The sequence below is a fragment of the Tenrec ecaudatus genome, chromosome 2 (assembly GCF_050624435.1).
Source record: "Tenrec ecaudatus isolate mTenEca1 chromosome 2, mTenEca1.hap1, whole genome shotgun sequence".
Taxonomy (NCBI): domain Eukaryota; kingdom Metazoa; phylum Chordata; class Mammalia; order Afrosoricida; family Tenrecidae; genus Tenrec; species Tenrec ecaudatus.
Window position 1 is genome coordinate 190,930,572 of NC_134531.1, and position 26,988 is coordinate 190,957,559.

The window sequence follows — 26,988 nt, forward strand, 5'->3', positions numbered from 1 at the left end:
ACCCCAGAGAGATCAAGCCCACGCAAGGGTGGCCAAGGTAAGGCTGCCATCGTGAATCTAGGGTCCGCCCATCTTGTCACATGGATACCTCTAGTTCCTCCCATTCCTGTGGGCATCCCCTTCCTAGCTCATCTCCTTCCTGTCATGCTCATGCCTATCGTACATCCTCTTCCCATGCTGTGTACTGCCCCCTCCTGTGATGTGTCGTTGCCTGTAATCACACACCCCTAAGTAGTTATAAGCCTTGGTTAGCAATAAAGTTTGGGGCCTCTCCTGCTCTCGTGCCCCGGGCTCTCCCCACGAGGACCACCAAGCGGGGTTGAGGTGAGCATGCTACCATGAAATGTGTCTGACTCCATTACTTCAATCTCTCTTCTATCTCTCATGCTCTCTGTGACTTCACTATAATCTTTACTCGCCGTACAATTCGTCTGCCGGAGCAGCGATGATTTGTTGGGGGGCCTCCTTTCCCCCGCAGGGTGTCTGGCCGTGGGTAGCTGCAAGGGCCGTCTTGTGTTTGAGGCTCTTGAGTGCCTTGTCAAGAGCGCATGTGTAGTGGGTGCCTTTATTTCAGCGTTCTCAAAGGAAAGTACTGATCCTTCTTAGAACAGTGCCCCAAAGGCAAATTCCATGTGCACTTGGCCTTACTGAGGTTTGCATAATTGTTTCTTTTGGAGATCTAGCAGAAAGTTTAATATTAAAGCAGCTGCTTTTAAAGTTCACCTTCAACGTGTCTGTTTTGATTCCAACGGACTGCACCTTTTAAATTGGTCATGAGTGAGAGGGGCATCCAGTGGACCTGGGCCTTCCAGTGGACCTGCTCCTTTACAAGATTGCTATGTTTCAACACACACACCCCGCCCCACCCCCCCAAGGCTTCAGACCAGCGTTCACAGGCCAAGAATGAACAAGGAGGCTCCAAGGTTCTTGTAGCCTCAACAGCAGCAGTTCTCAACCTGTGGGTCACGACCCCTTTGGGGATCAAACGACCCTTTCACAGGGGTCCCCCGATTTGTCACAGTAGCAAAATGACAGTTATGAAGTAGCAACGAAAATAATGTTTTGAGAATGATGATGTCAACAAATGTGCTTGACACAATGGATGGATTGTGATAAGAGTTGTATGAGACCCCAATAAAGTGATTTTTAAAAGGAAGAAAATAATGTTATGGTTGGGGTCATCACAACATAAGGAACTGTATGAAAGGGTCACGGCATGAGGAAGGTTGAGAACCACTGATCAACGGCCTCTCCAGTTTCTTTGGACCTCAAGAGTGGAGAATAAGGAAGAAATACTTAGGACCAAGGTTTGAAAAGATTGTCGCACAGAGAACACAGCGGAGTGGTGCCTGGAGATGGTCCGTGCCCTTCTCAGGCAGGACACCGCTCCCGGGAGGACACCATGATCCTCCCTGCCCTCTCCTCAGGGTGTCCTAGGCCGTGGTGAAGGAATTCTAGGATCAGCCGACGTTGTGCGGCTCCAGGACGGAGTCAGAGAGCCCAGGCTGGCCCTTCACTCGAGGGACCCTCTCAGCACCGAGGAAGAGAGGCAGGAGGGTAGGTCGTTTCCCGCACACACGCTTCTCTAAGCCATGACCTTGGGTTGACACAGAGAACTAGAAAGGCTGCGAGCGAAGTCATTGCAGACCCAGAGTTCACGCTCAGGCAGGGCTGTTGCCAGAGTCTGTGTGCAATATCAGCAGGGGCTGTTCGGTCTCTCGTGGGAGAGATACACCTGGGCCCTTGGCCTCGTAGAGAGAGAATTCACTCCGAAGCCTGGTTTGTGACCCAAGTGAGGAAAGAAGTGAACAGGTGTGAGCGACCACGGCCTGGCGGCTGCACTGTGTACCAACTGGCTTTTCAGGGACCCTGTTGGGAGTCATGGTCGACGGTACTGGTCCACCCCATGGGCTGAATTAAGTCGGCCTGGCCTGGATGGGGTCCCACCCAGGTGTACTGGCTTCCTGTCTCTAAGACCTGAAGGTGAGCATGCCCTCTGGCCTTAAGCAGCTTGCAACTTCCTGTGGAGGGGGGAGGAGGCTTTGACTTACCCCTAGTTCTGCCTCCAGCTCCCTAGCATACTGCTGCTCTGAGCACACCAGGGGAGAAGGTACGAGTCAAAGGAGTTGGCTCCCCCACCTTCTAAACTCAGCACACTGTGAACACCGGGTTTACAGGAAGTGCCACTTTGACGCCTTCCCATTTCCTCAGGGAAAAGTACAGAAACCATCTGCTTTTACCTCCTACCATGGAAGCTGACTTTGATCCATTCAGCCAGACAAATATGTATCCAAATCTATTTTCTCCTAAGCTTTCTAATCTCCAAATTCTCTGTGTCATATACCTATCTCTACGGATATGCGTCCATTTGATGTGAACACAAATTGAGTACTAATCCCAGTAAATCTGTTTCACTCGTGAAAGTAATTTATTTCTTCAGTAATCAATATCAATTTGGTCCAAAAAGCCTTAGGACAGAAAGACCAAGGACAAACAGCTGCAGAGTTTGTCATACTGACTGACCCAAGCGGCCCTCACGACATATCAAACCCAATTTCTCAAATGTGAAATATCATAAATTGGATATAAATATATAGTATCATGGAGTTTCATTTATAAGTTAGTAGTATATAATTAAGTTGCTTTTAAGTAAAATAAGTTGTTTTTAAGCATTTTCTTTAAATATCTCATTCACGTGTCAGTTTGGCACATGACCATAGAGACAGGTATATAAGAAATGTCTGTAAGCCTAGCGTTGACGTACTTTTGTACAACTTACACTTGACATTGAGAAGCATACCCTGAACCTCACATTTTTAAACATTTCCCCAGTATGATATGGACGCTGGGCCTCAGCTAAGCTCAGGTTCACTAGCTAAGACTCAGTCTCTCACACTCCAATTTCTTTTTTCCCCCCACCAATTTCATGACTCAAGTCTGAGCCTCGGTAAAATTATGAATCGCTGTGTTTTTCTGACTCACAGTTTGAAGCCATGAACCTGCTTTCGTTTGAACATACGATCTTTAACAGAACAAGGCCACTTGGCTGGACCACCTCAGCAAGCAGTCGCAGAGAAGCCCAGCCCCAGTCATACAGACCCCTTCCTGCAAGGACCCCCGTCCGAGGAGGGCCCATTTGACGCGCTCAGGGTCGGTTCAATCCACACACTGTTCCAGGAGCTGTCTCTGTGCCTCGTCAATAAGGGAAACCTCAGTGGATGGGGCAGCACAGCCCTGTCCTCGCCACCCCTGAGCAAGCAGCTGAGGAGCTAACTCCAACAGAAGTGACTGAGGTGAAGGAAAGTCCAAGTGCATCCAACAGGAAGACCTCATCTATTTTGGAGGACTCCGGGAAAGACTTCCCTGAAGCAAGGGTATTTCAGCTGAGACCAGAAGTATTGGTATGAGCCGGGCAAATGGGGAGCGAAGAGTCTTCTGGGAAGAAGGCCCAGCGCGATCACGGGCCTTGCAGCAAGCAGCTGCCTGTTGAGTTCAAGGAGCAGAGAGGAAACCCGTAGGGCTGCGGAGAGTAGCATGCGATGAGGCGAAAGAGATGAGGCAAGCCCTGCAGGGCCCTGCTGGGCCAGGTGCTCGACTCCCCGTGAGGAGAAGCCGTCACAGTGGGTCCAAGAAAGGGCGCGACACGATCAGATCAGCCCATTTTAGAGGTCGCTTGGGCTGAGGACGAGAGGGGCCAGGGTGACAGCGGTCATGTCGGGCTGTGTGGGTAGGCCCCAGGGAGGGCCGTGGGTGGAACCGAGCGGTTTGAAGGCCTGAGTCCCAAGGCGGACTCGCAGGGCGCTGCCATCGCTCAGTGGAGAAGGAAGGGACCTGCCGGGACAGTGGGGAGTTCACTTTGACATTTAGGTTGGAGATTCCTATAGTGTCGGTGACAATAAAATGATATTAAAATACTTAAAATAAGCATTGATCCAGAAACTAATGGTGACGGTAATATCGGCCAGAGCCAGAATATTTAGGGGCAGACTCAGTGCTGAATGACCCTTGACATAAATCACTTCATATAATAATCACAACCGCCCCCGAAGAAGCGCCGCTGTCCTTACTGAAGCATGGAATGCAAGGCCGAGCCAACTGGACCCAAATGACTGAAGCCCACCAGCCGAGGCGCCCTCCTCCTGGACAGTGCTGACATGGATCCTGCGGCACTGAGGCCTGAAACCACCGGCAGCATTCCCATGAACGCCGAGTTCCTCCTGCCACCCCGTCCCAGGATGCTCCTATTCGGACCTATTTGGCCAACCTTTCCTTTGCTGTCTATGTTGTTTTTCCTTTTAAAACATGTGCTGTATAAGAAGAGCAAGGCTCTGGTTCCCCTAGAACCATTCTCTTACAGTAAAACTAACTTAAAAAAAAAAGCTACTCCCAGTAACTCACTGCCTTCCATCCTTAATCATAATGACCCTGTAAGACAGGGTGCAACACCCCGCTTGAGGGTCCTTGACTTAAATCTTTAAGGGAGTAGATAGCCTCTTCTCTCTCCCTCAGTATGGCTGGTAGATTTGAACTGCTGACCTTGTGGTTAGTAGCTCAGTGTATAGCCCACTACACCACTAGGGCTTCTGTAAATGTCCTGCTGACACTCCTCCTGAGACTACACCTAGGCTAAAGTCTTTGCTAGGGGGCCCAGCCGGCCTTCCCCCTTTATCTAACTCCCCTCTGGGTTTTCAAACCAGCTGTTCTATCTCCGCACTTTCACCTGGTTGCCTCCTGCTCGTCCTCCAGGACTCCGCTCATAGGCCTTTCCTGGCTGTGGAGTGAGGCTGCCCCTCTCCCCTCCCCGACTCTCACCTGGTTTGTCATTTCTTTCATTGAACTCACCACAAGCTCTCATTATTTTTTGACCTACCACCATTCCTCTGGCCATTGGAATGTCAGCTGCACAAGGCCTGGGCCTAAGACTCTTACTCTCCGCAGTCTCCTCAGAGAGTCTTGCTTGGTGCCAGACATCTAGAGGGTACTCACTATACATTTTTATTGTTGTATGTTGAAAGGACCTACAGTTTCCTCTCAGGGCAGCTTTGTTCCCTGTTTCCAGACTTTGGTCACTCTATCAGTGGTTATACTTTGTTTTTAAATGAGATCACAACTAGATCCATTGTTTCCAATTCAGAGGGACTTCATATGAAAAGTTATCTGATGGTTTTGTTGTTGTTGTTGACATGTTAATTGACATATAACTCACATGCCATACAGTTCAATAATTCATATATACAGTTCAATGGTTAATCATATTAAGAAGAGTGTACTGCCGGATGTTTTAGGGTACAAAAGAGACCCCAAATCTCAAGTATAATTTAAGGAGAACATTCATTACACCTTAAACAGGAAAAGACCCATCATCCGGATGAGGGAGCCCATTAGCATGAGGTCATAATGGCGTGCACAGGTTGGCTGGAGCAAGAGCTTCAGAAACAACAAAGGAGAGCAAAAGAAGCTGTTACGGAAGCATGATCAGCACATCTTAGTGACAGGTGGGACTGTCGGACCAGACCCAGAGCCCTGACTGGGACACAGACGTCAATGTTGGAAGTGTGTACGAGGCAGGCAGGGTTTGGCTGAGAGGGCATGACTCGTGGCTCTGTGATGCACACCCCCCAGGTTCAATGATCTCGATCAGCCAAGGACTCACTGAGACTCGACCCAAAGGGAGACTACCCTTCCCTGGGCTGGCTGGACAGGGAGTGTGTCGACTTTCTAACACACTGCCTGAAGATAAGACTTGTCAATAATCAGAAGGAACTCTGTGGAGGCCTAATCCTGGTGGGGACTCTGAAAGTGGATTTTGGATTTTCACTGTCATCCATAGCCTTCTGCAAACAAGGTGCTCAGAACTTACGCTCTAATACTATTCAATGTAAGTTTGTTCTAGCGTCTGAACTTTCAGATACCTGGAGTTCAATTTTAATGCAGTCCATGAAGGTGTCATTACACCCACTTTATAAATGATGCTCTACTCCCATGCACTGGGAGTTGCCCTGTGCGGGCCTTCTCTCTGCACCCTGTACGCAGCCTGGATCTGCACACTTCTACACCTTCCTGTTGGGACTGGCCTGTGGCTTTGGGATGAGATACTTTTATAGCTCCTTTGTCATTTTTAAACCTGCAGAAAAGTTGAAAAAATACCACACCTATATGCACCTTGCTATCATTCTGCCAGTTAATCACCAGTTATCATTCTGCCCTATTTCCCTTATCCTATATCTGCCCTATTTCCCTTATCTTTGTGCACTTGCTGTGCTGTGGTTGAACCAGTGTCTCAGGGTACACGCTCACTCACTGCCGTGAAGTCACTGCTGACTCCTTACGACCCGGGGCAGCAGAATAGAGCTGCCCTGCAGGCTTGCCAGAGCATAAATCTCTACGAGAGTAGAAAGCCTCAAAGTGGCCTTCCAATTCGCTTTTTTTTTAATATAAATTATTTTATTGGGGTCTCGTACAACTCTTATCATAATCCATACATACATTCATTATGTCAAGCACATTTGTACAATTATTGCCATCGTCATTCTCAAAAGTGTCTTTCTCAAAAGTGTCTTTCCCCCTCCCTCTCCCACCCTCACTAACCCTTGAAAATTTATAAATCTTTTTTTTCCATGTCTTACACTGTCCGATGTCTCCCTTCACCCACTTTTCTGTTGTCCGTTCCCCAGGGAGGGGGTTATATGTAGATCATTGTGATCGGTTTCCCTTCTCTACCCTACCTTCCCCTTCCCCTTCCCCTCCTGGTATCTCTAATCTTGTAATTGGTCCTGAGGGGTTTATCTGTCCTGGATTCCCTGTGTTTCCAGCTCTGATCTGTATCAGTGTACATCCTTTGGTCCAACTGGATTCATAAGGTAGAACTAGGATCATGATAGTGGGGGAGGAAGCATTAAAGAGCTAGAGGAAAGTTGTGTGTTTCATTGGTGCTGTGCTGCACGCTGACGGGCTCGTCTCTTCCCTTCTGTAAGGGGATGTGCAGTTGCTACAGATGGGCTTTGGGTCTCATCCCACACTCCCCCTCATTCACAACGATAAGTTTTTTTGTTCTGGGTCTTTGTTGCCTGATACCTGATCCTATCAACACCTCCTGATCACACAGGCTGGTGTGCTTCTTCCATGTGGGTTTTGTTGCTTCTCAGCTAGATGGCCACTTGTTTATCTTTAAGCCTTTAAGACCCCAGATGCTATATCTTTTGATAGCCGCAAACCATCAGCTTTCTTCACCACTTTTGTTTATGCACCCACTTGGTATTCAGCGATTGTGTCCAGAAGGTGAGCATCATGGAACACCAGTTTAATAAAACAAAGTGTTCTTGCGTTGAGGGAGTGCTTGCGTGGAGGCCCAATGTCCATCTGCACCCTTAAGACTAAACGTATAAATCTATGCACATAGGTCTATTTTCCCATCATCATATATAAATATAGTTACATATGTACATGCCTTTAGACCTCTATAAATGCCCTTTGACTCCTAGTTCTTCCCTCTATTTCCTTTTACTTTCCTCTTGTCCCACTATCATGCTCAACCTTCATTAGGGTTTCAGTAATTCCTCTTGGTTACCTTGCCCTTGATCAAACCCATAAGGCCTCCAGCACCCTCCTCACCATCTATTTTAGATCACTTGTTGTTCCCTTGTTCCTGGGTTTGTTAACACCACTTCCTTTCCTCCTCCTCCCCTTCTCCCATGCCCCCCCCAACTGTCTGTCCCACTGTTTTCTTCTCCAGATTGTTTATCCTGTCTATCTTAGCTAGATAGACCTGCAGAGAGACTACTATGCACACAAAAAAACAAGATAGAGCAAAACCAAACAAAACAAAAAGAAAAGCCTATAAATAGTTCAAGGTCTGTTTGTTGCTCTTTAGGAGTCTTTTCCGATTGAGTCTGATGGGGTGCCACACCCTGGCCCCAAAGTCTATTTTTGGTATTCTCTCAGGACTTTGTTGCTCTGTTCCCCTTGCTGTTCTGTTGCACACCCTTAGTGTTTCACCTCAGTGTGGTGGGGTCACATCAGGTGCAATCTCCAGTGCTGTCCCACCTAGTGCTATGGGTCAGTGAGGGATGTCGTGTCTCATAGTGGGGCGGCCCTATGGTCCTCTCTGTGCTTTAGCTGCTCTGTGTGGGAATATCATCCTCAGGGCTTGGTGGGCCAGGATGTGCTCCACTCTCTCTTCCTCTCCCTTCATTGGCTCCTGGGTGCTCTGATCAGACATGTCCCTCTCCCTGAGCTGTAGCTTCAGTGCTGTGCTCTGACGTGAATTCTTCTGCGGGGAGGGTGGGGGGCTGTTCACGTAGTGGGATTAGGCCAAGCCCCTCACTCTTGCTTAAAGGAACGACTATTCACATCCCTGGTCAAAAAGAGTTCAATGGAAACTAAACCCTTGTAGGTCTCTGCAAATGGATTTGTAGCCCACTGTCATCCATAGCCTTCTGCAAACGGGGTGTTCTCACATACCAGATGAGAGGAGTTTATCATTATCATCTCCGTGCATAATTACTGTAGCAGGTGTCGCCTAAGAAGATTCTTTAGACATTTTCCTTCCTGCCACTATTCCAACAGATAACAACCTTTATAAGTGATTGGTTGTGTTTAGAGCAAGCATGCAGTCAAGTATCTCCCGTGCTGTTTGAATTTTGCAGCGGTTACACGCTGGGCTAACTGAAAGGCCAGCAGTTTGAAACCACCAGCCACTCCTTGGGAGAAAGGCTTTCTACTCCCAAAAAGAAGTGCAATTGGGAGGGTAGGGAAGGGAAGAAAATAAAAACGAGGAGCTGATACCAAGGGCTCAGATAGAAAAAACATGTTTTGAAAAGGATGATGGCAACAATTGTACAAATGTGCTTGACACAGAGGACGTATGGGTTGTTAGAAGAACTGTAAGAGCCCCCAATAAAATGATTCGTTAGCATTTTTTAGACGAGGTAAAGTCTAGGAAACTCACAGGGGTGCTCTGCCCTGTCCTGTAGGTTGCTGTAAGTTGAAATCGACTGGGTGGCCATGAGTTTGGCAGTTCCTTAACTGTCATGATACTGACTTTTGTGAGTCCAGGCCCAGCCAGTCCTTTTGCAGAATGTCCCTTAATGTGACCAGATCCACAAGATGCCCTCCCTCCCAGTGCAATCAAGAAGAAAAAATGTCAGTTTGGTCCCATTATTGGTGACGTAAGTTTGAGCATTTCTCCAAACTTAAATTTCCCCCCTGCCGAGTTACCCTTCCCTTAGTTACTCATAAGTCATCCAGAAGGTAAACTCTGCCACCGGGACTATCTTACTCAGCCTTTCACCCACGGGCTTTAGGGCCTTATTATTGATGGTTCTTGCCTAAATCACTTATTATATTAGTAGGATATAAAATGTGACTTTTTAAAATAAATCATTTTATTAGGGGTTCTTACAGCTCTTACAGGAAGAGGCCCCAATAAAATGATTTGTAAATCTATAAATACATCCATTGTATCAAGCACATTTATACATATGTTGCCATCATGATTTTCAAAACATTTTCTTTCTACTTGAGCCCTTGGTACCAGTTCCTCTTTATTCCCTCTGTCCTCCACCCTCCTAAAATCTGACTTTCTAGTTATACATTTCTATATGTATTAATTAAGCACCTTCTGGAGAAAGAGCCTTTCCCTTCTTCCATTCCTGCCTCTACCCTTAGGACTTTAAAGATTAACTGTTACATATGCGCAGCATTATTTTCAATGATCAAGTTGTCCAAAATGGCCGACAGCACCTGGCTCCAATGTCCTTTGGACATGTCCCTATAAATTTTTTTTTAATGAATGAATCATTTTGGGGGGGTCTCTTATAGTTCTTATACAATCCATACATCAATTACATCAAGCACATGTGTACATACCCCTAGCCGAGTTTAACCATTTTCACTTTCTTGTGTAACAGAGGTCCACCTAGTAATGTCCTTGCAACAGAGGTAGCACATTATTTAAGACATTCTAATATATATACACGTATGTGTACATACATGCAATCTCACTGCCATCGAGTTGACTCATTGCAACTGCATATATATGACCATATGTATACTGCATAATACTGTTTACTCAATTATCAATCATGATTCTAGTATACTGTTTATATAATACTGATTATATAACATTGTTTCCTTGATTTCAAATCTAGTATTACCGAATTCTTCCTCTCCTTCATTCTACCTGAATCTCCTTTCACAGTGAAAATCCTTGTTCCCTAAAACATGGTATTTATTCATTTGGTCTGTCCTGTAACACAAAGTGGTTCCAAAATTTGTAAAATAAACCAAAAACCACAAAAACCTTATTAAATTTAATATCTTAGTGTTGTTCTGTTATCAATTCCGACTCTTTTAAGTTTAAAGCCATCAGCTGCTCCATGGGAGAACGCTGCCACCTTCTACTCCTGTAATTAATGAGCCTCCGAAACCCACAGGGCTAGTTTTACCGTAATCCTCCAGGGCGCTCGGATTAAGAGAGCCAGAAAAAAAGAAGGCCCCAGAAGGCTGCAGGGAGCAGTGAGAGGGGCTCGGCGCGGGTGTTATCTCATCCTGCTGTGCATGGGCCATGAGGGTTGAAACGGAGTTGACGGCACCTAACAGCGTGAGTCTGAATTAATCTGATGGCAGTGAGTTTGAGTTCTTTGTGGGTTTGATACTCAGTGATTCTACTAAGTGGAAAAAGTTTGATACTTGTATAACTCAAACTAAAAACTCACTGCCACGGAGCTGATACATCCTCCAGGACAGGGCGGAGCTGTCCGTGGTGTTTCTTGACACTCTAACTCTTTAGGGGCTAGAAAGCCTGAGGAGCTGCTAGTGGTTTCAAACTGTCAACCTCACTCGCACCCACTGCACCACCAGGGCTAGGTTCCGTGTTTAAAACACCAACGGGGGAAGGGCTACAGCAGATGAAGGTTTTCATTTTTAGTAAGTACAACCTGAGGACCAGAAAGGGTAAGAACCTAGCGCCCTTTGGACTGAAGTCACTGTGGGCGCTCGGATGTCCCTGGGCTTGTCCTGCAGTAGCTGGCCAACATCTTTACCAGGCCCCTAGCTACTGAACGTGCATTTCACCTTCGTAAGTGTGGGTGGAAAGCATGTCACGTCAATACGGCTGACTTTTTCCCTCTTGCAGAGCACTTACGGAGTTCAGTGATCGATCGAAAAGACCTAATCATCAAAAGGATTAAGCCCAAGCCCCAGCAAGGAGATGACATCACGGTGGTGGACGTGGAGAAGCAGATTGACGCCTTCCGGGGCCGGCTGGCCCAGATGCTGGGGGAGCCGCTGGTCCCGCAGCTCCAAGACAAAGTGCACCTGTTGAAGCTCCTGCTCTTCTACGCTGCGGGCCTGAACCCCGAGGAGCCCGCTCCAAAGAACTGCAGCAGCCCCTGAGGTCCCTCGGGGCACTCTGCACAGAATACTTCCTGAGCTCTCCAAACGCATGGTGACGTGGTTCAGAAGATCTTACAGGACCAAGCCTATATTATTTATCTGTAGGTTTTAATAACTTTCTAACTTTAGAAATTATCTTCTTTTGATAATCCTACTTTAGCCTGCTCTCGGATATGGCTTAAATACACAAGGTGTATATATGTATTTTTTTAATAAATTATTTATCTATACTTTTTTAAACCGGGAATATTATAAGCACTATGTGTTACACATTTCCATCCAAGCTGTGAAGGGAAAAGAAGCCCTCTGCTCAACAACTTCTAGGCATCGCTGCTGTGTGTCACTCGGGGTACGGGCACCCTGCTGTGCTGAGAACGCCAGCGAGTCGCTGTTGCCCTGGTGAAGACGCACCTCTTCTGCTGGGGGCCCATCATGCGACCGAGGCATTGGACTCTGTAGTCAGCCTATTACCGTCTAATGTCACGAAGGTGGGAGAAACCACAAGATTAGAACGGTTCCAACGAAGTCGATGTGACAAGGCTGCAATGAAAAGGCCATGGTTTTTCGGAAGACCAGGTTTACCAAGCTCAGGGTGCATGACGAGGAAACAGGTAGACTGGAGCAGCTCTTCTCCACGGGACCGAGAAAATGACACCTTGTCTGTCCACTTCCGTTTGAGAAAGCAGTCAGGACTTTTATTGTCAAAACAAGAGATACAAGCAAGACACAAATAAATTAATTGTTCTGGTCATTCTAGACTCCAGGGTCTCTCTATGGAAAGGTCAGCTAGTTTCTTACCTAGGCAATATCCACACCAAGATCAGCGGGAATCTGAGAGTGAACTCAGGAGGGACTGGACATGTACCGAGGAAGAGCGGTCAGAAGGCAGCTCGCCAATGTCCTCCCCCCGGTAAGTTGGGTATTTGTACAAAGGCATGAGGCGCACTCTGCGGGGGCACCCTTGCTTCTGAAAATTGTACTTTCCCCTGTGATCTCAGGTAAGGGGGGCAGGGGGACAGTTTCCAGCAGCCCTAGGCTGAACAAGGAAAATCAAGGTGACGGTCATTTCACCTGACCCTCGGGCTATCGTCTAGCTGTAGTAGTCAGCTTCTACACTTCAAAAGACAATGTCCAGGTTACAGCAATACGCTAAAGTATCTCCCTTACAGAGTCCTGTGAGCAAACTGGCATTACAGTAAAGTGCACGAAAGGGTGTGCAAGACCAGTGCCTGCCGTGTGTGACACAGAGGAGCACCCCGCCAGCAGCACTGGCCCCAAAAGGACTAGGGAAGAACGGGCTTGTGGCAAAGTGATCCCTCAGGCTACAAGAAGGCAAGGAGAGGCCACTTTCAGCACAGGGCTGGTTGCTTATTGTACCCAGATCTCAAAACAGGTCTTAGTCCTCCTAAGCAACCAAGCCAGCACAGAGTCCCAGTCCAGTGTCTGCAGTTCAGAAGGGCCCAAGTGGTTGGAACTGGTCAGTGAGCACGCCCACTCCATGATTTGTCAGTGCTCACCTTGCAAGTGATCAAGGACTTAGGAAACCTGGGTTTGGACACAGCAGGATCATTTACTGAGGAAGTCATGATAAAAGCTCTCTCTGTCTGAGGACATGATACAAAAATAGGCCATGAGGTCTCCCACAGAGCTCTACTGAGATGACTGAGCTGTGTTAAAGCAGTGGAACAGGGCTTCCTCCACACGGTAAGGTGGAGCTGTGCACATGTTTCCCCAAAGCCAATGAAATCTCTAGCTCTAGCCTGTTTATTTTTTTTAAATATACCTTTCCTATGTCAGAGTCAGGTAAAGCGGGGCCTGGCAGACTCGATGCAGAGTCCCTAGGACAGAAAGCGCTCTAGAACCCAGTGGGAGTGAGCACATTCAAGTCACGAGGTTTGAGATTGTGGGTCCGGGGCGCTGGCTTCTTCTTGTCTATCTCTGGGGCATCCATGGTGGGAGGCCGGAAGGCCGCTGGGTCCTCAGCCATGCGGGTGGCCTGCACACGGATCAGTTCCATTGGAGAGGGCTTCTGGGCACCGCGGTAGGTCTGGGTGGCAAAACCTCCTACAGAAGTAGAGCAGAGAACCAAGTTCAGAATTGGCAGGTGGGGTCCCAAAGAGAACATGGCAAGCTGCCTGGCCTGTGCTTTCTCTCGGGAAGGAGCTGCCTTACCTGAATCAGACTTCTGGAGGGGTCTCGGCCCAAAGAAGCTCCACTTATCCAATGGGTTCCTGTCCCTATCCCCACTTCCAGAATCCATGATGCTAGAATTGGGGCCAGGAAAGGTGGTGGGAGGACCAGAAGTGAACCAGCCCCTGGAAGAGAGAAGAGAACAAACATATCCCTGTATCCCTGTACATCCTCTTCCTGTGCCTCCAGAAAAGTCTCACGCCTGAAGTCCCTTCGCTCAAAGCCGCAGGTCCAGTCCGCTCCCCAAGCAGCTGGCTACCCTGACGCCACCCCACTCCCTCCCCGACTCCGCTAAGGCTGTGCTGGGCTCCAGGGAGGCTCACCTGGATTTCTGCTTGGGGGAAGAGTGCGGGGTGCTGCTAGGGGTGGACTGGGTGGACGCAGGCTGCTTCTCTTCCTTTGTGTTCTCTCCGCTCTGCTGCTTTAGTGTCTGTCCGCACGGGTAAGGAGGGGGAGAGCGTGTGAACATCAGGACCGGTCCCAGGGAGCTACGGAAGAGCTAAGCTTGGGCATCAACCATCTGGTTCACAGGCGGAACCCTTTTGGATGACATAGCAGCGGAGTCTTTTGTTGCTGCCACAGTGGGCAAGACTCCATCTTTTAAACATGCATCCATTCTACGACACATCTCCAACGTCTGTCCTGAAACTCTACGCAAAAGCTTGTACTTTCAAAGAACATGACTTTCCCACATTCATTCATGCAGCCAGGGCATGGAGGCTCAGAACTCCACCCTAGTGGGTCATTTTTTCGTGGGGCCTTGACCTCTGCGCTCCTACCATGTATAATTCCGTCCCTCTGTCCCTCCCTCGGCCCTGTAGAGCCAGCTTGTCCTTCTCCAATGACAAGCTCTTACCGGAGAGACTGCCCTTGCCCTCCCCTTCACAGTCCATCCTGCCCCTTCCCCTGAGCCGGGGGCAGTCTCGAGGGAGGGGACACCGCTCCACTCCAGTTCAAGGTGCCCTGGGGCCAGAGGGTTGTGCCCACCCCACTGCTTCTCTAGAGCGCCACAGCCAAGCCAATTAGCAGTGTGAGTTTCTCCACCCGACACGTCAATTGACTTGAGCAACAAGTCGTCACACGAGTTAGTGACTCACGTCTAGCCTCTCCGCCATGCTCCCGCTCTGCCCGTGGCCAGGCCTCAGAAAGTGAGTCAACCAAAGTCACTCTGACTGTGGAACCAGAGGAACTGCTCCCTGGATGGATCCCAACCCCCATGCTGCAGAGTTCTCTGGAGTGTCCAACCCCAGAAGTGCTCCTTGTCTTCTTGGGGGGCTGGCCTATCCCTGCCCACCCCCCCCCCGACACACACACACACAGAGCGATGGTGTTTCAGCTCCCTGCCTACAGAATCACCGGGGATGCTCCTTACACAGTACAAAGTGTCTGGGTCACAGGGTCACAGCTTCTCCTCACACTGCATGACTTTCTCCTGCCACAGGGCCCTTCTCATGCCCACGGGGCCTTACTCCCCCAAGCACGACACGCCCACACCCCACAAAGCCTGCCTAGCTTCCTGCTGGTATGCGTGACCCTTCACCATCTGCCTCTGCCCTCCTTGTCAGCGCCCTCAGACGCTTAGAGTTGGGTGGAGGAGGGGGGACAAGTAGAGCATCGCAGGACTTGTTGAGTCGACATTGTGACTGGTTACCTACATGGCCTTGGGACTCCTCTCCACTTACAAAGTACCTCGCCCCAAAGGGTTAAAGCAGACGTTAAGTGAATGCAAGCACTTTGTGAATCGTGAAGCACTTGCTATTCCTAAGTGGTATCCCCTGAAGGAAATGCGCCTGAAGCTCTTTTATCAATTCAGATATTTGGTCCGCATTAACGCAAAAGCCATTCTTCCTTCCAATTTTAGAAAGTAAAACCACTGTACTTTCATGTTTGCTTTAAAAACACACACAGAGCACGCTGTTCCTTCCCAGCGGAACCTGCTTTATCTCTGTTGAGACTTCGGGATCTCTCGCCCTCAGAGCTGACCACTGATGCATAGTCAGTCACCCACATCTACTTCATGGTTCAGGAAGTGGTCCTACATATCACATATGTGGCCTCAAACTCTCATGCGATAAGCTGCCCCTACTGACCGATGAAGCAGAACTCCAGCGCCCGTGGCTGGGAAGTGTGCAATAGGCCAGGTGCTGGCTCTCAACACAGCCTTTCTACTCGAATGCTTTATAGGACTTATTACCAAGTCTAGCCTCTGGGCTACAGCGAGGAGCCCTGGTGGTGTAGCACCTACAGGTTGGCTGCGGTCAGAATGGCCAGCAAGCTCCACAGGAGACAGGCTGCGCTTTCCACTCCCAGGAACACTTACTGTCTGGGAAACCCACAGGGGTTGCTATGTGTCCGCCTGGACTTGACGGCAGCGAGATGCCTCTGGCTGTAATTCCATGGGGGGTGGGGGGGTGCGGGGGACAGAGCATAAATCTGTTACGCTAGCAGACTTAATATGCTGGTAGGATTAAGGTGGGACTAAGTCTCCACCTTAGTAGAAGGGGTGTCTTAAATGCCCTCCCGAGGCACGTGGTCTGATGAAAGGGGTCCGGGTGACACACTGGCTGTGAGCCGAGCTTCTAACCACAAGGTCTGCAGCTCAAAACCCTCTAGGAACAGGACCAGTATGGGAAACCCACGGGGCAGTTCCACCCTGTCCCTCAGGGTTGCTTGTGGGGCACGAGCCCTGAGGGAAATATGACAAAGACTAGATTCCCTAACAAAGCAGAGGGAAGCTGGAAAGCCAGTGTTCCATCACAGCCATTTCTGTATGTCTGAGAGCCCAGCGAAACCAACCCCAGGGCCATAGGAAGAGCCATGCGTGGAGCCCGTTGGAGATCACTGTCTGAAGTGGCAGGTGCCAAGACCACAGGCACTAGGGGCTGCCGAGGGATTGTGGGACTCAGCCAACAAGCAGCACCGAGGCTATGGGGCTGCGAGAGAGCACGAGACGTGAGCTTTCTGAGCTGCAAAGGCCAAGCGACCAGGTGCCTGAGGGCTGAGGACCAGAAAAGGACTTGGCTACTCTCTGAGGAGAGGCACTGCTGTGGACCCGTGACTGTCCTTAGGGTTTACTGATCCTGTTGACGGTATCCCAGTCACTGCCCTGATCAAACCCTCTGAGTGGTGGGTACTGAGTTCTGGGTGGCCACTGCAACAGAGAGCTGGACCCAGCCAGGAAGCAAAGATGGAGGCATTGTCTGACCTCGTGGCAACAGGGAAGTCAGGTCAGACAGGGCCCCCCTCCAAGCCTTCTTCACAACAAGTAAGACTAAACCAATTCTAAACTCCTCACCCAACTCGCCACTTCCCACAGCCCCCGCTAGCTGAAATGGTAACTTCTGGACCCCGGTCACACCTCAAGCTGTCCAAGAGCAGGCACAAGCTTACGTGGAGCGCCTCTGCCACGCGCAGGTACTTGGTCTCCTCGGTGGTGAGGCCCTTGTGCGGTGTGTAGCCAGCATCTCGCAGCCCTGCCTGTTGCTCAAAGCGCTGGATGCTCTCCTGGGTCTGTTCTGGAAACAGAGGAGACGACAGTCATGCCTGTTGCCCGATCCGTCAGAAAGGGGAGGAGACGCAGACATCGATATTCGCCTGGAAGAAAGAGACCGTTCTGACCGGCCCTGGAGCAGACGGGTTCCTGAGAGCCTTCCTTCAGGCGCACTCTGACCCCGTCACACGTTCTCCAATGAGAAGGGAGCTTTCTGTGTCCTGAAGGACAGCTGCACGCTCCATCCGGCCTCTTCTTGAGGCGGGTGGCACTGCCTGTGCATTTAGGAAGGCAGCGTGGGGAAGGCGCTGGTGTTCGGAAGCCATCGAAGTCCTCCAAGGGGCAAAGTTTCCAGAGCGTTTCACCACCCTCCTCACACACAGGGAAGCCTGTGCCAAAGAGACAACAGGCCCCACTCAGGACGGACGGCACCGTGAACCAATCAGAGTCAAGCCACAGGAGCCTCCCCTGCACTAGCCACGCTCAACTGAGCCAGCACTGCCTCCGGCTCGTGCTGCCTCTCCCGTACCTGGCACAGCACACTCTCCCCTCCCCTACGGTTCACTCAGCCTTACTTCTCCTCGCTACCAAGTCCGTTAGAACGAGACAGAGTGACAGCTGGGTGTTTGCCCACTCGGGGGACACCCCGCGTGCCACACTGCCATGTACACAAAGTCACTGCTGTGGACCAGAAGTCCTGGAAAATTTCACGTTCCCCTTCTCAGGAAGAATTTCCATTAGAATAGAAGCTAAGGAAGAAAGCCATATGGGGATACCCTCCAGGCTGACCAAGGTGTCACCTCAAAGTCCAGGAGGTAGGAAGGAATTTAATGAATTATGGTACACCAATACCACTATGCAGCTCTTTTTCAAAATGTAAAGGCAATAACATCATCAAAGTGTGGCTGTATCCACAGTGGGCCTGTGGACAGGGATCCAATCGCAATGAGCAACATATAACCACCACCACCACCTCCCACCCCGGGGGAGATGAACAACAGAAACATGGGTGAAGGGAGATCACGAACGGTGCAAGGTATAAAAAAATAATAATCATTTATAACTTATCAAGGGTTCATGAGGGTGGGAGAGGGAGCGGGGAAAACGAGGAGCTCAAACAGAAAGAAAATGTTTTGAAAATGATGATGGCAACCTATGTACAAACGTGTTTGATACAACTGCTGTATGGATTGTTATAAGAGCCCCCAATTAAAAAAAAAAAGGCCGCGTAGGACAGAACGAGCCCGGGAAGAAGCAGAGTGGCTGGCACGTTTGCAGGGCTCGAAGCTGCTGGCAAATCACTTTTGATGAAGGCTTTTCCCCCGCGCTCCAAAGAACAGCGGCTTTCTCCCTGCCACTGGTCAGCGCGCAGAGTAGCTGCTGCTGCAGGTGCTGCCCCTAAGGGCTCGCAGGAGAAGTCGAGGGCTGGCCGGCTGCCTGATGGATGCACTCTCACGGACCAGGGCCAGCCGGGAAAAACCGACCCCGGCGTCCAACGTCACTGACACTGTGCAGCAACCACAGCGCCGTCCCCGAGGGCCCACCCGTCTCAGTCTTGAGGCTAAAGGTGCGCGAGGCCCCCAGCGTGGTCCTCTTCCTGGGGGACCAAGTTTGCGCTGTCTTGCAAGCAAACCCAAAAGAACAAAGCCAGGTGTGTCACCTTCTGCAGCAGAGCCCCAGCCGCCAACACAGGGCCAGACTCCTGACCCAGGATTCCCATGCGAGCTGCTGCTGGGAGCCCCCGCTACAGAAAGTGGGAACGTGGCAGTGGTCAAGGGAGTTACCGGGAGACGCTGACAGATGTAGGGAAACAAGATGGTGTCAACAAAGCCACCTCAGAGGTTTCATGTGTAGCAGCACTTCCACCGGCACAGAGCCTGGACACTGAGGGGGCTCGGGAGCTAAGCGGACGGACAGCAGATTATTGACTCTTCCTATGACGGGCACAGCTAGGACCGAGGATGAAAGGGGCGTGTGGGCAGAATGCCCTCTGCCACCGGTCCCCGCCCCAACCTCACTCCATTCAGAAAGCGAAGGGTGCTTACTTGTGATCAGAGAATTCATGATGATGTGGGTGGCTTTAGCCTTCACCACGGGGGCCTTGTCCGTGCTGTCTGTGGCCGATGACACGGTCATGGCAGCAGAGGGTACACTGGCCTCTCCTTCCTCCACCTGTCCGAGAGAGGTGAAGGAGGCGCTTGAGCAGGGATGGAAGTCACCACCTCACCTGACAAAGGGGTCGGTCCTCCCTACCGAGTTAGCTAGGCAATTTACCCCTGGTTGGCAAAGGACACTGACCCCAGCTTCAAAACGTTTCCAGGGCTGGGCACTTTTGCAGAGGCAGATTGCCACATCCTGCTCCCACGGGGCAACCAGTGGCCTGGAGCCACGGGCCTGGGGTTGGCAAGCCAAGCATGTAAGCATCTGCTGCTCAGTGCTTCACAACTCTGACAGGCAGAAGGAATCCCAGGGGGGCGGGGGGCAGTTAAACAGACCCTGCTGGCCTCACCTGAGTGGTTCTAATTCCGTCGGGGGAGAGGGGGGTTCAGATTTGTCTAGTGAGTGCCTTCTGTCTCAAGTGAGCGCAGAGAGCAGCCACCTGACACCGCACATAGGCAGCCAGGCGGCGGGAGACGAGGATGGGCTTGTCTCTCTTCTAGTTCTCCAGAGGCACGAGAAGACAGGGAATATTTGTAATGAATCCCTCAACTCAAAACTGGACCAAGACTGGCCAGGGGTGCACCTACTTGGTCACATCCACCTGAGCCCATGAATTTCTAGCAGGCTGGTTGCTACCTGAGGATGAGCAAGGCGGCAGCACACTGGAAGCCCATTCTCTGCCTTGTGAGGGTATCCGTCCTGGGGGCGGGGTTCCGGAGCCATGCTGGTTTACGCCTCTCAGCCATGGGACCCCCAGTTGGGCACCACAGCGGTTTTGCTGTGCCCTCTCTTCCTCGTACTTCTTGTACTTGTAGACGGTATGGTTTCTCCCCACCAGTCAGTGGGTCAGCTTATAACAGCATGTACCACGGGCGATCGGCCAGGCCCCCAGAATGGGGCTCCCTACTCTAATAGGGGCGGGGAGGGCCACTAGAAAGGAAGGATCTAGCGCAGCTTATTGAGTCAAAGTGGAGATGGGAACCGAGAGTCACAATATCGGCTACACACCCATATGCACCGAGCCCTTAATCCTACTGTCCCCCTACAGCATCTGGGTGAGGTCACTCATTTCCGTCTCGTTCGGGGAAGTCCTGTACCTGAGGACACAGCTGTTACACTAACATGTGGATTTCATGCCCAGCTCCGTTTCAGCAGATGCCTGCTGTGGACTTCCTGGCAGACCCTGAGCTACCCTAAAACCCAGCTCAAAGTTCAGCGAAACCATAGCAGCAGGTAAAGTAGCCTTATCGGAACTTGGCAACAGTATAGCCTTTCATGTATGCTTGGGGTGGCTGGAGAGTCAGCCGTGAGAGAGGTAGAGTCCTCGGTTAGACAGCTCAGACTGCAACAAGTAGGTAGGAATCTAGGCACCCACCTAAACCTTCGCACAAAAAGGGCAGGTTCAGGGGCAGTTAGGGAGGTGTGGGGGTGGGGACAGGCCTCACGAGGAGCACAGGTGTTTGGGAAATGGTCAATCATTAACCCTAATCATTTTGCAATCTGGTTTATGTCAGGCGTGTGTCAGGCTGCAAATAAAAAACTAAATTAGCCTCCCCACCACTATTATGACCCCAATTCTACCTTACATATCTGTCTATACCAGAGCACATACACTGGTACAGATAAGAACTCACAACACAGGGAACCCAGGCCAGATAAACCCCTTAGAACCAATAATGAGAGTAGCAATACCAAGAGGGTGGGGGGAGAAAGGGGAAAACGATCAGTGATCAATATATAAACACCCCCCCCACCAGGGGGACAAACAACAAAAAGTGGGTGAAGGGAGACAGCAGTTGGTGTAAGATACGAAAATAATAATAATTTATAAATTATCAAGGGTTCATGAGGGGGAGGATAAAAGGAGGAGCTGATACCAAGGGCTCAAACAAAATATTTTGAAAATGATGATGGCAATATATGTACAAATGTGCTTGACACAATGGATGGATGTATGGATTGTGCTAAGAGCTGTAAGAGCCCCCAATAAAATGATTTTTAAAAAAATTTTTAACTACATTAGCCTGGCCGCTGTCCTCCAGAAGCCCACAGAGAACAGCTGAGTCCATAGGGATACAGCAGGATCTATGGGAGAGTGAAGTGTGCAGAGGAGAGGCGGTGAGGGAGACTCTCCACAGAGAGACGCCTGTGCTAAGACTGACTAGGCAGGCACGTTGCCAGGCAGATGGAGCGGAAAGGGGCGGGGAAGGAGCAGGATGGGGATGCCGAAAGTCCCAGGCAACGGAAACAGAGCAAAATAAGGGCCTGGAGAAGAAAAGACCCCGTGGTGCATCCCAGAAGGCTTAGGTGCACTGCGCGGCTGCATCGCTGGAGGGGCTGAGGAGAGGCGGCAAGGGTTTGGGCCACGCAGAACTTGTGAGCCTGGCTCCGGAGCGTGGATTTGACACAGTGGGACTGGGGAGCCAGGCAAGTCCCTGGCCCATGCCAGCTCTGAGTTAAGAAGAAAAACAACGGCACACCAATCCTCACAACAGAACACAGACACAGGGAGTGCGAAGCTGCTGCCTGGTTCCCAGGGAGCCACCGAGGGCTTTGGGGCAGCGGGGGTAGAGGAAGGGTTGGGCGTGCCCAAGGCGGTCAGAGGGTCAGGTACCTTGGCGAGGTGCTGATACTTGCGCTCTGGAATCACTGGCTTCCAGGGGATGCTGCCCATGTCTGATGGAGGAGGAGTCATGGGTGTAGGGTCCTCGAGGGCATCGTCATAGCTGAATGCCCGGCGGTACATCCCGATGGGCAGGGACATCTTGCCTAGAGGCCCACTAGGCTCAAGAGCTAAGAACAGAGACACCTGTCAGGACAGGCTAAGCAATTTCCAAGAGTGCAGACACTCTTGTTAGGAGCCAGTTCATCTGGAATGGCTGATCCACTCACAGGAAGGTGCTGGAACCAACCCCCGCCTCCCCCCCCACCCCACCCCCCATTTCCTCCGTGTCACCAACTTCGCATTCTCCCCTTCACCCTGCGGCCCTCCTCGTCCAGACCATGTCATGGATGAAAATGTCACCCTTGGCATTTGCCTGTTGCCACAATTCCGTGAGCGCCTTCTCCAAGGCACCAACCTGTCTGGCAGTAAGCCCAAAGGAACCGCCAAGGGCTCTGCGCTTATCTACCTGCTGGGTAAGCCGCCAGAGAGCCAGGCAGTGCCAGTACTATGACTATTTCAAATAATTACTAACAAATCCATGGAGACCTAACCAAGCAGATTAGTAGCTGCCAGGTAGGTTACTGATGGGCAGGATGAAAATGTCCTCAGATGCATGGCATACCCAAAGGGTGAGCCTTAACTAGAACACACAGTCATTATTGCGTGCTCCTCTGCATTCCATATCTAGTTCTCACTATGCACAGCTTCTTCCCATTTGCCAGCTCAGGAAACTGAGGCAGGGCTTAAGGGACTCACCCAGCTAGCAGGTGTGGGGCAGGGACTGGAAGGCAGATCTAATGCCAGCCTACAGGCAAGGCTCCACGTGCCCCATACGACAGTGACAGGTGCAGGCAGCTAGCTGAGCGCCCCCCTTGCAGGGTTACAGAGGCTTTATGGTCAACACAGCAACAATGAAAGGCAAACTAGAAAGCAAACTGATGATGTGAGAGATGAATCCGTCTTAGGGGATGAAGAGAGATTCCGATTAATCCACCTCTCCATCCACTAATTTGGAAGAGGAAATGTACACAAACATCTTCAAGACATCCAGAAACCATCAGCCATCCCAATAATCCACGGCCGTCACGTGGCAACCCAGCAAACACAGTACTACTGCACAGGGTTTCCAAGGCTGTCATCACCCCTCCCTGTCGTCCTCTCCCCACGGCGAGGCTGGTGTGCTCAAAACGCAGCCAGTCACTTAACCACGACGCCACCACGGCTCCTCCCATCCCAACAGTCTTCCTGGTAATAACAATACATTCAGCGGATGCTTCTTAGGAAAGAAATCTCATTAAGAGAAGCCAAGCGTTTCTGGGTAGTGCAACGCAGTTATCACTCATCCGTAACTCAGTTTCACATCTTTCATGTTCACTCTTCATAGCAAACCCGAGAGTTGGGCACTAGCAGCTCGACTTTACTCAGACAGAAACTGAGGGATAAGATCCAAGTGAAAAGCATCTGCCTTTCCCAGGAGGACAGTGCAGGGAGAAACCAATGACTTCACCAGCCCAGGAATGACTGCCCTGCGCAGCCCCAGGCACCTTAAATGTGGCTGCCGAGAGCATTTTCAGGCCAAAGTTCAATTCGCCATTATCCCAGGCGAGGCCCTTCTGCCCAGCTGGCCCTCTATCCCACCCCCACCCCAAATACTAAAAAAATGCTGAATGTTATCATTTTGGCACAAACGCCGTGCAATGCAAGGACGACATCACTCCTTCTGGCTTCTTACTGGATACCTGTGGGGAAATCATCAATGTGTTATATCCTTAAAGGAAATATCCTGGCTGGACAGTGAATAAGGTAACACTGAAATGACCTGTGAAGTTTACATAGTCCCCTGGTGGCAGAGAGTAATCATTAACGTGGTTTAGACCAAGTGGTTGCTGTCTAGCTTAAAGCAGAAAGGGCAAGCAGGAGTGTATCAAAAAGAACTAAGTTTACCAGGCACTTCTGGGTGTCTCGAAGCCATTGAAAACACTGGGATCCAGATGCTTTTTCTATATAGAATTCCAGAGCTGAGTCCCTGTCACCTAATAAAAATAACAAAAAATATTTTTCTTATGGTGAACACCAAAGAATAATAGCGCCAATGCTGTTTTGTTGGGGTGGGATTTTTTGGTTTTGTTTTTTTCTTGGATGGTTTGTTTACAAAGATGAAACACAACACAAGAGCCAATGGGTGACAACACACATGCCAAGGGAGTTTTAAAAAACACTTTTTGGGTTAAAGTTTGTTTCTAAAGATAAAAATCAAAGTCTCACCACCACGTTTGTGGCTGATCTTAACACAAAGGAGATGACAAGACCAAGACACTACATGGTGAGTAGCCTTACCCACAGTGAAATGATGTGACGATTATGCTGACAGACAGGTGTTAATGAGCCACATGGTCCGGCTGCTGCATGTTAGCAAAGCTTCCCAGGAAGAGTCCATCCAGAGCTTCTGATAACAACAAACAACTAGCATGTGCACCGCCCTTCAGACTCCAGTCATTCTGCGCTCACAACCTTGCAAAACACATAGGATACCCACTTCATTTCAAAATACACACCGGAAGCCAGCCACCAGAAAAAGGTGGGGTACCCTTCTCCTGGTAAATCTATTTAGTACTGCTAACAAATGTTCGCAGCAGTTTTACACAAAAAACGACCTGGCGCAAAAGCAGCTGTTATTTACTCGGGGTTTAAAAGGAGAAACCAAGTATCCAGGCAGATAAGTGATTTCTCCATGGCCCTTGTGAAAAGGAGGCAGTTTCGTGGCCACTTTACAAGTAGTTAAAACAAGGCCCGCGCAGAGGCAAGGGGTTTGTTTTTCAGCTTGCCACCCTGACCCTCTAGCCTGATCAGGGCTCAAGGGGCAAACCAGCTAGAGAGCTTCACAAGATCCAAAGCTAGGCCGGGGTCCCGGCACATTCCCCGCCTAGACATCTAGCACCTCCGCTCTGGGCCCCGCCTGCCCCCCAAAGCTTGCCGCCCCGCAGGGCTCTCCTCCAAAAACTACAAAGCAATGCCACCAGGATTTGAAAGGCCAGGTCTGACGCAACCCCACTGCCCATCCCGAAAGACGAGGGCTGATTCGACCCCGACCTGGCACGGGCCGAGGCCACACCCGAGGGCACGGAGGAGTGAGCTGGGGAGCGGGGACCCCGGAATGAACCTGTCACTTTGAGTGGAGGGGAAGCACCGGGACTCGGGAACATCTGAAAGAAGCGACCGTAACAGGGGCAAAGGATGGTCCGACTGAGCCCTGAGGCGGGGCAGGGATGAGACAGTATAGAGGGGGCTCGGGAGCTCGGTTGAGGGGCCACGCGCCCCTGAGCTGAGCGAAAGGCGAACCCAGGGAGGGCCCCGACCCGACCAATCACCTGTTCCTCCGTCGCCGCCGCCGCCACCGCGGGGGACCCTGCGGCCCGAGCTCCTGCACTAAAGAGGCTCCGACGACCCACGTCTCCCGAGACGCTGTGGCGCAGTCCGGACCCAAGCCATGGCGCGGACGGCGCAGAGTCGGTGACCAGAACGAAGGCCGAAGCCGCAGATCAAGGACGCTGGCCTTCTGGCAGCTGCCTGTGGCCTTCGGAATAAAGCTTCCGGTGGATGCGGCACTTCTCGCGAGACCTTGCTCGCGAGATTCTGCGGGCATGCTGGGAGTTGTAGTTCAGGATCAGGAGGCCACCTTAGCTGCCTAGGGGCTTTGGATGGAGGCGAAAATGGAGGAGAGGGGTCAGGGGAGCCGAGGAAGAGGAAGAGAAGGAGGAGAGTACGTGTTACATCTCCGAGCGTCGAACTCACAGGCAACCCAGAGGGAAAGTCCTAACTACTAACCTGAAGGTTCGTGGTTCAAACTCACAAAGCAGCGCCATGAAGAGAGACCAATAAAGCGTTATGGAGCAGTTTTACCCGGTGATATGGAGCATTACTCTAGGATGAGGGGGACTTGATTCGATAGGAACAGGTTTGTTACTGTTTTGAGCGTTTCATACTTTGCTACATTGGCATTCCATTCTCAAGGTTGGGGAGTGGCCTGGTTGTCTCTTGAGCGCTCAGCTATGGTCTTGCATTTTGGATACCCCCAGTCTTGCTGCCTACCTAGGCCATGCTCCGAATTCTACCCACTTGCCTGCCGTTTATAGAGCCCTGATAACGTAGTGGGTTACTCGTTGGGCTGAAAGGTCAGCAGTTTGGAACCGCCAGTCGCTCCTCAGGAAATAGACGAGGCTTTCCACTCCCATAAAGATTTGCTGTCTCAGAAACCCACAAGAGCAGTTCTACCCTGCCGTATAGCGTCACTGTGAGTCCCAGTGGACCCGTGGCAGTGAGTTTGGTTTTGCCTTTTACGCCATAAAGGGGCTTTGGCGGCGCTGTCGGGTAAGCATTGGACTGCTGAGTCCCAAGATCTATGGATCCAATCCACCAGCTGTTCCTGTAATGTTGTACAGCCTCAGTAACCCTCTAAGGTCACTGTGAGTCAGAATCAAGGCCAGTGGGGGTGGGCCTTCCTTGGTCACAGATTAACCCACTCTGCTGCTAACCAAAAGGTAAGCAGTTCCAAACCCACCTACCTCGGTCAAAGACGTGGCCTCTGCTTCAAACACCAAAGTAATCCTAAATATAACTGAACGAAACGCGTCCCAGTCCTGAGCCACCCTCCCAATTGTTGTTGGGTTTGAACCCATCGTGTCTTCTTTTTTGCCCCCCCTCTGCTTTAGCAGGCATGATGTCCTTCTCCAGGGAAGGAGCACTCTGGCTGTACTTCGGGACAGAGTTGTTTGTCCATGGTACCCACAGTATTCTTCGCCAGTACCATCATTCCAATGCATCCATTCTTCTTCAGTTTTCCCTCTTCCACGTCCAACTTTCACGGAGATCCCAGCTTCGGAAACCCTATGGGACAGTTATCCTGCATGGCTGCAGTCCTTCCTCTGGGCCTCTGTCCATTCTGCCGGGTCCAAGCTCTCAGAAGGGTCTATTATCAGTCATGGGTTCCTACTGCCTCCTTTTCAGGGGAAAAAAACAAAACAGCACAAAACTCAACACTCCCTGGCAACGAAAAACGTTTGTTCTATTGGCCATAACCAGGATAAAGGGT

The 26,988-nt window shown here is 50.6% G+C and overlaps 2 protein-coding genes across 9 annotated transcripts in view; one reads left to right on the forward strand and one right to left on the reverse strand.

Annotated features, from left to right (window-relative positions):
• SIMC1 (SUMO interacting motifs containing 1) overlaps positions 1–12,138 on the forward strand; it is an 85,258-nt gene extending 73,120 nt beyond the window's left edge. The window contains exon 10 of the mRNA XM_075541980.1: positions 11,135–12,138. Within this exon, the coding sequence (XP_075398095.1) occupies positions 11,135–11,394 (260 nt within the window). The 3' untranslated portion in view covers positions 11,395–12,138. The remainder of the gene's footprint in view (positions 1–11,134) is intronic.
• Positions 12,063–25,495, reverse strand: KIAA1191 (KIAA1191 ortholog). 8 transcript variants are annotated; one of them, XM_075541983.1, is made up of 9 exons: positions 25,268–25,495; positions 24,237–24,345; positions 23,844–23,925; positions 21,849–22,027; positions 19,120–19,246; positions 16,975–17,099; positions 13,908–14,014; positions 13,567–13,709; positions 12,063–13,458 (listed from the first exon to the last, which is right to left on the reverse strand). In XM_075541983.1, exons 3-9 carry the CDS (start codon positions 23,869–23,871, stop codon positions 13,250–13,252), a joined length of 918 nt encoding a protein of 305 aa, XP_075398098.1. In that variant the 5' UTR covers positions 23,872–23,925; positions 24,237–24,345; positions 25,268–25,495; the 3' UTR covers positions 12,063–13,249. The 8 variants fall into 8 exon arrangements, with proteins under 8 accessions (XP_075398098.1, XP_075398099.1, XP_075398096.1 ...); XM_075541984.1 differs by having other exon boundaries at positions 23,844–23,932; XM_075541981.1 differs by having other exon boundaries at positions 24,237–24,410.
• Positions 25,496–26,988: the final 1,493 nt, after the last annotated feature.

Coding starts and splice junctions, on each gene's coding strand:
- KIAA1191 (XM_075541986.1), bottom strand. CDS start 23,871: ATGGCTTCGAGACACCCAGAAGTGCCTG. Junction 22,028..23,843: donor GAGACACCCAGAAGTGCCTG/GTAAACTTAGTT, acceptor CTCTGTTCTTAG/CTCTTGAGCCTAGTGGGCCT. Junction 13,459..13,566: donor CCTCCAGAAGTCTGATTCAG/GTAAGGCAGCTC, acceptor CTACTTCTGTAG/GAGGTTTTGCCACCCAGACC.